The 9,611-nt window shown below is 42.2% G+C and overlaps 1 protein-coding gene across 1 annotated transcript; it reads right to left on the bottom strand.

Moving 5' to 3' along the window:
• Positions 1–667: 667 nt before the first annotated feature.
• olig3 (oligodendrocyte transcription factor 3) lies at positions 668–1,462 on the bottom strand. The gene has a single exon (XM_043687492.2). The coding sequence runs from the start codon at positions 1,460–1,462 to the stop codon at positions 668–670; it is 795 nt and encodes a 264-aa protein (XP_043543427.1).
• Positions 1,463–9,611: the final 8,149 nt, after the last annotated feature.

The raw sequence follows: 9,611 nt of genomic DNA, 5'->3' as shown, positions 1-9,611 counted from the left end.
CAAATTTAACAAGATACCGCTCGGGCTAATTTCGTTTTAAATTGACTTTTATTGAAACGTGATCATTCAGGGACACCGGGCTTTAATAAATATATCCATAAGTCATTGAGATAATACAAAAATAAAAGACACGACTGTTGTCTTCGATGTATAACAAAATAGTTGCAGCAAATGTTGAAGAACGTGTGATTTCTTTTACAATGAATTTGTACGTCACAAGCCATGCGGATCTGAGCAAACCTGGACAACACAGACACGTCTCAACTAAACAACTACATTTCAATAAAATCTGAATATCTCTCGCACGAGAGGAATTCGAAACACTGGCAAATCACATTCTGTCTCGGATTGTATTTGCACTGCTTCCCATGCGTCTGTCTGTGAGGAAGTATTTACACAAAGGTAGCAAATCCTTGTTACAAGGAATTTTCTTTTCGTTACTTGTTTGGCTACACGATTTGAAAATTCACAATTCAGAAAAGGGGGCGAGGAGGGGAAACAAAACCAAGCGAGCATGCAATCAAATCTGGCTGTTGCGAGTTAGCTGGCAAGACTTAACTTTATACAACACAACGTCAGTCTTTTTTTAAATGTAACTCAAAAGTCAGGCTTTTAATGCAACGTGGCGTCTTTATTTAATAACAAGCGGAGCTGCCAAAATCAGAGCTTACTTCATTAAGTCTTTACCATCTGTGGAGAGCCTTGGCATGTTGGCTGTGCTCAGGGCTGAGATGTGAGGCGGCGGTGGCACCTGGCAGATAGTACAGGGACATGGCAATCCTGCCCAGTGCTGAAAAGTGTTTCCTAACGGTACCGGGGGCGCGGACGACGTTTTCAACAGTGAATGAGGAGGTCTCACCGCGCTGATGCCCGGGAGGGAAGCCGAGATGGAGGAAGAGGATGAGGTCAGGGCACTGCCCAAGATGGGGTGGACCTGATGGGCAGAAGTGGAGTGTCCTGGGTGCCCAGCAGAATGTCCCACTGTCCCGCAATGGAAAGCAGAATGATGTCCGCCGTAAATCTCCCCGACCAGTCTTTTCATTTCTTCCAGTGAGTTGGACAGCATCAGGATGTAGTTTCTGGCCAGCAGCAAAGTGGCGATTTTGGAAAGTTTCCGCACTGACGGCCCATGGGCGTAAGGCATGACCTCTCTGAGCCCGTCCATCGCCAGATTCAAGTCATGCATCCTTTTGCGCTCTCTCCCGTTAATCTTCAGCCGCAGGTTCTGCAAGTCTTGCTCCGAGAGTTGCTTTTTCACTTTGAACTTGCCTCCCGACTTGTCCTCGGATCTGTTGAGGGTAGTGATGCTGTGTTCATGGGCGAGCTGCTGGAGCAAATCATTCTGTGTGGAGGAGACCGAGTTCATCCTGGAGTCCTGGTGTTGCAGATGATCCCTCAGATAAATTTCATCCACGTCTGGCGACGAAGCTCTGCTAGAGAGAGAGCTCGAGTCAGAATTCATTTTATTGCCTCTCGTTATTATGAGATGTTCTCTAGTCAGTAGTTTGAGACCTTGTTTTGATGCCAACTTCCAACGTCAGTGACAGAGACGAGCAACAACAAAACAAAACCCCACACCGTGTCCCCTCCCAGCTCAGGAGCGTTCCCCGAGCAGGCTGCACCTCTTGGGCAGTTGTGATGTTGAACGAGATTTGATTTTAAAAGAAGCTTTTTATAGAGGTGCAGAGTGCAAGGAAACAAAAGCTCCCTCCTATACATAATGGTCTTGTTAGTATGACGTGGAGATCATTGAGGGCGGCGCAGCTTTGACGGTCCCATTTAGCTCTGTCCCATTCATATTCATTGTGCTTTTTTCATTCTGGGACACCCTGCCATGGGCGATCTGAAGCAATAGAGAGAGAGAGAGAAAAAAAACACTTACATCGCAACGAGCAAACATTTTAATGATAGAATGCGAATTGGTCCAGACCCTAAAGTTTGTGATTCAGATAAACTAGAAGTTATCATTGTACGAGATGGCGCATAACGAAGCCATTTAGCAAAATACAGACCGTTTGATCTCAATGTTAATTTATATTCGAGTTCTAATACAGTAGATTCCATCTATTCAATGTTACCATAAGAGCCATCACTAATAACGTTCTATTATCGTTTAAACCACGCGATTACTGACATGCAACTCGAAGAAAATGTGTACAAATGACCCACTCCTGCTTCCTATATGGTGTAAATAAAAGATGCGTCTCTGTCTTGAATGAGATTGTTAAGGAAACGCCTGACTTATTTCGGTGATTATTCAAGCAACCGAACGTGCTATGGGGGAACTGATTCCATTAAAATCTTTGTTGTGAGATATCGGTTCGACTGAGGAGCTGGGACATTTTGGGAAGAAGCGAGGGCTTGTAGAGCCTGTGGGCGAGAGATGCGAGTGAAACAAGGATCCAGAGAAAGTGAAACACACCGCCTCCCAGCGACAGAAAACCGCATAACCTTTGAGGGAAAAAGCGTGGAGTAGCGCATTTGAGAAACCTTACAAAACTTATAGTCCTCGCATGCTCCAGCAGCCGAGTCATTGACTCTGCGAATACCTTATTTGCTAAGGGTCTCAATAGTGAGACAATCTGTATGTAAATTGGGACCTGTTATTGAGAAATAGGTTACAACACAAATACAAGTTGAATCAACTGATTTATCTGAAAATATTGTGTAGACAGTTCGCTCCGCTTTGTTAAAAAAAGGTATTGTCACTAGTTTCGTTGTTCAAAAGTTAGTTGATTTCTGTGCACCGCATTTTTTGCTGTTGTTCTGCTCAGAATTGACCAGAACCCCGATACGGTACTGTAAACTGTCTACTGACTATGGGAAGGTATATTTCACTCCAGGCGGAGGGCAGGGTAAATGACCAGAGCGTCAACCAGATGTGTGTAGCTTGAGATCCCATTCGGTTATTGTAAAACAGTTAATTGGTTAAATGAGTCATCGTACTTTCTAGGTAGTGCATTAACCTCATAAATTTAACGATCATCGGTCGGTCACCAAAGCCAGTCTGCTCAGCAGTTAGTCATAGTAGCTATACAGTTAGCAAGGGCGTGCGGCGATTTCTGAATATTCTCTTCAGACTGCAAACGATCTTTAAATTGCTTTCAAAATCGAATATTCTCATGGCTACGGAAAGAGAAGAAAGTTCTCACCCAGAGCATTTGGGATAGTCGAACTCGGCTCTTATGGATGTGCACTTGCTCTCGGTTGTGTGTGCATCTTCGCTTGAACGTGTGTTTGTTTCAGCGTGTATATGGTGCCTGTATAATTGTGTTTATTAATTGTGTTTGTGTGGACATGTGACTGTAGTATAAATCTGTGTGGTTTGTTAGACGTGTCTGTGCTTTCACTAACGCATAATTAAAAGGTAAGCGTACACTATGGGGAATAGGATTGTCAGATTTCCCCTGGGCCTTCATTCATTTTTACAATAAACAATCAGACAGGGGGAAATTAAAGAAAGCAAACGCAAACTGTGTTGCCAATCCTCTGAGAAAACAGGAAATCTACATTTCCAAAAGCCCAAGCATTCACAATTTCATATCTGAGTGATAACAAATAAATTAAATGCTTAAACTGCTCTAATATCAGGCATTGAATATTTCCAATTCCTCAAAATCACACAACACCAGCTAGTTCCGAAAGTGCTTCCAAGTGAAACTGTTGGACTATAACCTGCTGTTGTGTGATTTTTAACTTTGTACATCCCAGTCCAAGACCGGCACCCCCACATCAAGAGTGAATGTGCGCGGTCGGTTGAAACTGGATTTCACAATTTCAGCCCAAACTGGCTTTCTGAGTGGAATGAATAAATTAAGTCCCGGAACAAAAACAGAAGTTGCTGGAAAAGCTCAGCAGGTTCTGAGGAAAGGTCACCGCAACCGAAACGTTAACTCTGATTTCTCCGCACAGATGCTGCCAGACCTGCTGAGCTTTTCCAGCAACTTCTGTTTTTGCTTCTGATTCACAGCATCCGCAGCTCTTTCGGTTTTTATTTATGATGTGGAGGTGCCGGTGTGGGACTGGAATGGATAAAGTTAAAAATCACACAACACCAAGTTATTGTCCAACAGGTTGATTTGGAAGCACAGTACTAGCTTTCGGCGCGCTGCTCCTTCGTCAGGCAGCTAGTGGGGCAATATGATTTTGTGCCATAAAGTCGGTGTCTTATGTTCCTGCCCTGACGAAGGAGCAGCGCCCCGAAAGCTTCCAAATAAACCTGTTGATTTTTATTTAGTAAACTAAAGCCCGGGGTTTGGTTTAAGTTCCGGAGGTAAGGGGTGGTGTTTTTCCTTGTCAAGCTTGCAACAATATGACTAGCTCTCTACTGCTCACTGACGAGCCGACCTTACTCTCTGACTAGTCATAGTTCACCACGATTCACTGACTAACTCAAATGATCCGATGACTATCCGTAAGGACTGGCTGACGAGCTCTCTGTAACTCACTGGCCAGCTACTACAGCACACTGACCATCTCCAACTTCTCACTGACCAGCCAACTCCCCCAGTCCTGAAGAAAAAAACGATTGGCCGTCTATATTCCCCTCAGCAGAGAAAAGTTTTATTGTCAGTTATTTTTCAAGTGGCTAATTCTCACCGAAATAGGAAGGGCTACAAGACGCAAAACTTCTGAATCCAGTTAGGCAAAAGTGAGGACTGCAGATGCTGGAAACCAGAGTCTAGGGTGGTGCTGGAAAAGCACAGCAGGTCAGGCAACGCCCGAGGAGCAGGAAATAGACGTTTCGAGCAAAAGCCCTTCATCAGGAACCTTCTGAATCCAGTGTTTGTCCAGTGGCACTGTTGAAATGGAGAAGGTGGTCAGAGTCTTGGGCAATATTACCGTATTCGAATTACTGATCAGAGGTCCATATACCAATAACCTCCGTTTACACACGTAATCTCGACCCGATTCGCTTTGTATTGACAAATGCTATAAAATGCTCGTCGGAAGCTCGACAGTCTCATTCAGTTCATGACCGGTAAATGTGTTTGGTAAATCAAGTTTAGTCTCTCGTCAGTATAAGTTTCTGTTAAGTCTATTCAAGTTTGAGATAGACGGATTTTTAATCAGTAAGGGTAGCAGGAGCTAAGGGGATAAGGCAGGAAAGTGGATTTGAGGATTATCAGATCAACCAGGATCTCATTGAATGGCGGAGCAGACTTGATGGGCCGAATGGACCACTTCACATCCTACATCGCATTTCCTGGTCCGTTGAGATCTCTTGTTCATGTCTTTTCTTTGGTAAATTGAAGTAACGTTTGAAATTAAAATCAAGGAAGTGCCCAGTCGGTGTTAGCTATATATTTCACAGCAACAATCTGTTCGTGAGCAACCAAAATAAGGCATTCTTAATGGAAATCTGCTACACACAAATTCGTAATTATCTGATACTTGGCTGGCTTATAGATTAACTCCAGATCACAGGCAGAACAATTATTTCGTTTAATAATTATTTTATATCTCTTTTATGTTGGGTGATCTACACGGTCCTTTAAGGTGTTGTTGGTAGTCCATGTGCAATCTCCTTGGATCCTTTAGGAAGATGTAGATGATTAACCCGCAAGGAATTAAACAGGATCACTTTCAGTTGCATGCCTTTTGTCTTGTCAGTGGCAATAAATAAGTGGCAATTCGGATTTCTTTCAAATTATTTGTCTAGCCTAATCTACTGCATGCCTAGGAAGGTAAGGCCTCGTGAATGCAAACATGAGTTTACAGTCTAGGTTTTGTTGAAAATTACTGTGCGTTTGTCAGCGAACTCAAAATGTAACATAACTTGCACTTAAATCGCACATGTGGGAGGAAAAAAAGTACCAATAAATTCGTAAGGGGCGATGGAGTTTGCAAATGAGCCTGTGATGTTTTAGCTGTCGGAGTTTGCCGGCGCTGTAGCGAAAGTGATTGAAATGCGTACAATGTTTAAACCTGAGCTGGGTGTCGCGTTGCTGAGGCGGCGCTGTCTCTCGCAGGCGTGCTGAAAACACACAAACACACACAAAAGACACAAAACGGGCGGGGGTGGAGGGATCCCTCGCCTCCCCTTTTCTCTCTTGGTGGCTTTTGAAAGTGTAAAGCTTTGAATACCAATTGCTTGAACTGGACATATGTGAATCTCCTCTAATCCTACTAATCTGGACTTCTTTGTAAGAGTGGGTAGCACACACAGATCTGAGGTTATGTGGCCCAGGATCTGTAAAATCTTTTAAGAGTGGCGCAGTGTGAGACAGCTACCAAGGGGAGAGAGTTTATGGGAGGGATGCTGCTGGAATCTCCATCACCTCCCCCTCGGCCAGGAGATGAGGAAATCTTCTCGCCAACTCGCAGCTAGCCCAGGAAAGGAAATCGACTCAGCGGGAAAGCCCGTCCCAGATTGCACGCTACACAATTCCAGTACACAGCCCCAAGGAAGCTTGGTGCTGGCTGTTTGGGGAAATTGTTGTGCTGGAGGGAACGGTGCGGCCGGCAGGAGGAACACAAAGAAATTTAACACAAATCTGTGGCACAGAGACAGTGGTCGTCAACCTGTGTATTTGAACCAGTTAACCCAGCTTAAAGTGAAATAGGATAGTCTTTCATCAGTGGGGAGACAATCCAAATCATGCATCGAAATTGGGCAATATCTGGAGTTGTAGAGTATCATTGTATTCTGTTAAATCAGTTGGTGTGCAATAAACTGCAATTAAAACTAATCTCCAAGCACATAATATTCCACTGCAATTACAACAATCTCTGCATTACAGTAAATGGTACAAACAGCCAGAGAACCAGTGTCGCCCACATCCCCTGCATGAACGAATAAAACAAAAAGGTTTTCCAAAGCTTCCAAAACAATATGAACCAAACTATTATGTAAAGGATGCGAACAGTCGCCGACTGGGATCTACTGAGGCGCACCCGACTTCACTCACGTTAATGAGGTTATGAAAGCGTTGATGCCTACAATTCAGATGGAAGTATGAAAGATTGCAAACGCTGCCTAAGCCAAATACTATGCTGTTAATAGATTCACTCCACCAAACCCCATCCCTCAAAAAAATCAGCAAGACTGCAACATTTAATGTTAAGACGTCAAACATATTGAAATGTTCACAATTCACATTGAATTCGCTTCATGTTATATTAATATGTCACACAGATCTGGCAACAATCTGCCTGCTGCTTTAATGCTAATGTATTCGATTTTTGTAATTCAAATAACTTGCTGAAGCTGCAATTTGATTCCTTCAGAACTTATAGAGTTCCCATTCTTAAAGTCTCATTGCAGATTACCGACTCAAAACCAAAATATAACTCTGCCTTAAATCATCTCATTGACTAATCTCTTGAAATAAACTTTCACCCCCACATTACAGATCAGATGGATTCAGAGTGAGCTTGCCAATTAGATACAAATTGGCCTCAGGGCAGGAGACAGAGGGTGGTAGTGGAGGGTTTTTTTCAGACTGGAGGCCTGTTACCAACAATTTTCCATAGGGATTGATGATGAAAAGAAAAGGTGTGCCAGGATGTTTCTAGGAATGGAAGGTTTGAGATGGAAAAATAGACTGAAAAGACTGGGACTTCTTTCACTGAAGTAGAGAAGGTTGAGGTGTGACCTTATTGAGGTTTATAACATCATGAGAGGCAAAGGTAAGGCGAATGATGAGGAATATTTGCCTAGTGTGGGGGAGATCAGGCATATTTAATGGTGAGACGAGAAAGATTTTAAAGACATAATGGGCAATTTGTTTACACAGAGAGTGGTTGTGTGTGGAATGAACTTCCAGAAGAAGTGGTGGATTTAAAAGATATTTAGATAAGTACATGAATAAAAAAAGTTTGGAGGCCAAGCACAAGCAAGTGGGACTAGTTTGTTTTGGGATTATAGTCAGCACGGACTGGTTGGATCGAAGGATCTGTTTACACACTGTATGACTCTATAACTATAACAGGCTAATTGAGGTCACAATAAGCTGTTACTGAAACAGTAAATAAAACTTACAGACTTCTCATCAAAACAGCATGTACATGACTATAAAGACTTAACAGAGGTTGATAAAAAGATAAAATTAAATATTTAAGGCAGTTAGGAGGAGAGTAATTATAACGGAAGCACTGAATGAGGGGTGGAAGTTCACACCTTCTAACCTAGTAATTAAACCCACAACTAGTCTTTTTTTATTTGCTCTCTTGGTCACAGAAAATGCTTTTCACAGGCAGTCCGGAACTTCTGAAAAGTGAAAAGAACACTCTGGAGTATTCTCAGGACAGTATTATCTTCCATTATTTTAAAATAATTTAAGAAAGTGGAGCAGAATTAGATCTTTTCCCTATTCAAGCTTGTCCCACCATTAGATAAGATCATAGCTGATCTGATCTGATTGTGGACTCAATATCACTTTTCTCATTACCCTGAACGCTCTTGTCAATCAAACATTCTGCCTTACTCAGCCTCAAATATGGTCAAAGTTCCAGCCTCCACTTCTGTCTTTGCAAGAGAATTCCAAAGTCTACTGACCCTCAGAAAGTAATTCTTCTTCATATCCATTTTAATAGGAAGACTTTTAAATGATTTCTCCTGGATCTAAGTCCTCTATGTGAGGAAAGGTCCTCAATATTTACACTGTCAAGCTCCCTTAGAATCTTATATACTTCAATTAGGTCACCTCTCATTTTTCCAAACTCCAATTAATTCAAGCCCAATCTGTTCAACCTCTCCTGGTAAGATAAACCCCTCATTCCAAGAGTAGTGTGTTCATACAGTTGATTTCAATGATATGTTTCCATCAGTTGGGCCCTCGCTGCTAAGTCCCTTGGATTACTGCACATATCTAAATATTCTTAAACATGCAGAGACCTACAGGCATCTAAACAATCAAAGTGCAAGTAATTAAATCAAAATATTATTCGTGATAAAGGTGTATGATTTATTGCAGATTACTCTAATGTGTACAAGAGATTGGGGCAATAGAGATTCTGAAACAGTACACTAGACAGAGGGGCTTAGAGAGGTAGGTAAAAACAATGATTGCAGATGCTGGAAACCAGATTCTAGATTAGAGTGGTGCTGGAAAAGCCCAGCAGTTCAGGCAGCATCCGAGGAGCAGGAAAATTGATGTTTCGGGCAAAAGCCCTTCATCAGGAATAGAGGGGATTAGAGAGGTAAGCAAAAGTGAGTCCATGAAGAGATTTTAAAAAGTTAAAATTTGAATCAGAGAATGGAGAAGGAAGGAGGTGTCAAAAATCAATAAAGCAAACAATTGATGATGGGTGAGTGGATGCACTATGACATAAGACATGCACTAACCAATTTCAATGAACTGAAGTTTCCTGAGCATACGGGATAGGAGCTTGACGAGTAGACCATTATGATAGTTCAGCCAGGTGAAGTCAAGGGCATCAAGGAGAGTTTCAGCAGTGGATGATCTAAGTAGTAATGAAAAAGAGTGATCCTATGAAGGTCTAATTAGTACAATCTTTCAGACAAAGAGTACACATGATTCAACCATGATTCAACATTGCAAAAAAACCTAAGACAATGACCAGCAAATGGAATAGCATTATTAGATGGATATTGAGCTTTTAGGCATGAGCAAAGATCATGGCTTCAATCTTCTTAATGTCTAAAT

The sequence above is a fragment of the Chiloscyllium plagiosum genome, unplaced genomic scaffold (genome assembly GCF_037043375.1).
Source record: "Chiloscyllium plagiosum isolate Xiang-an unplaced genomic scaffold, Cpla_swu_hap1 HiC_scaffold_3, whole genome shotgun sequence".
Classification (NCBI taxonomy): domain Eukaryota; kingdom Metazoa; phylum Chordata; class Chondrichthyes; order Orectolobiformes; family Hemiscylliidae; genus Chiloscyllium; species Chiloscyllium plagiosum.
Note: the sequence above shows the minus strand (reverse complement) of the source record. Positions and strands in the feature narration are given on the sequence as shown.

Bases quoted from the DNA above. Each gene is read 5' to 3' on its own strand.
- olig3 (XM_043687492.2), bottom strand. From the start codon at position 1,462: ATGAATTCTGACTCGAGCTCTCTCTCTAGCAGAGCTTCGTCGCCAGAC.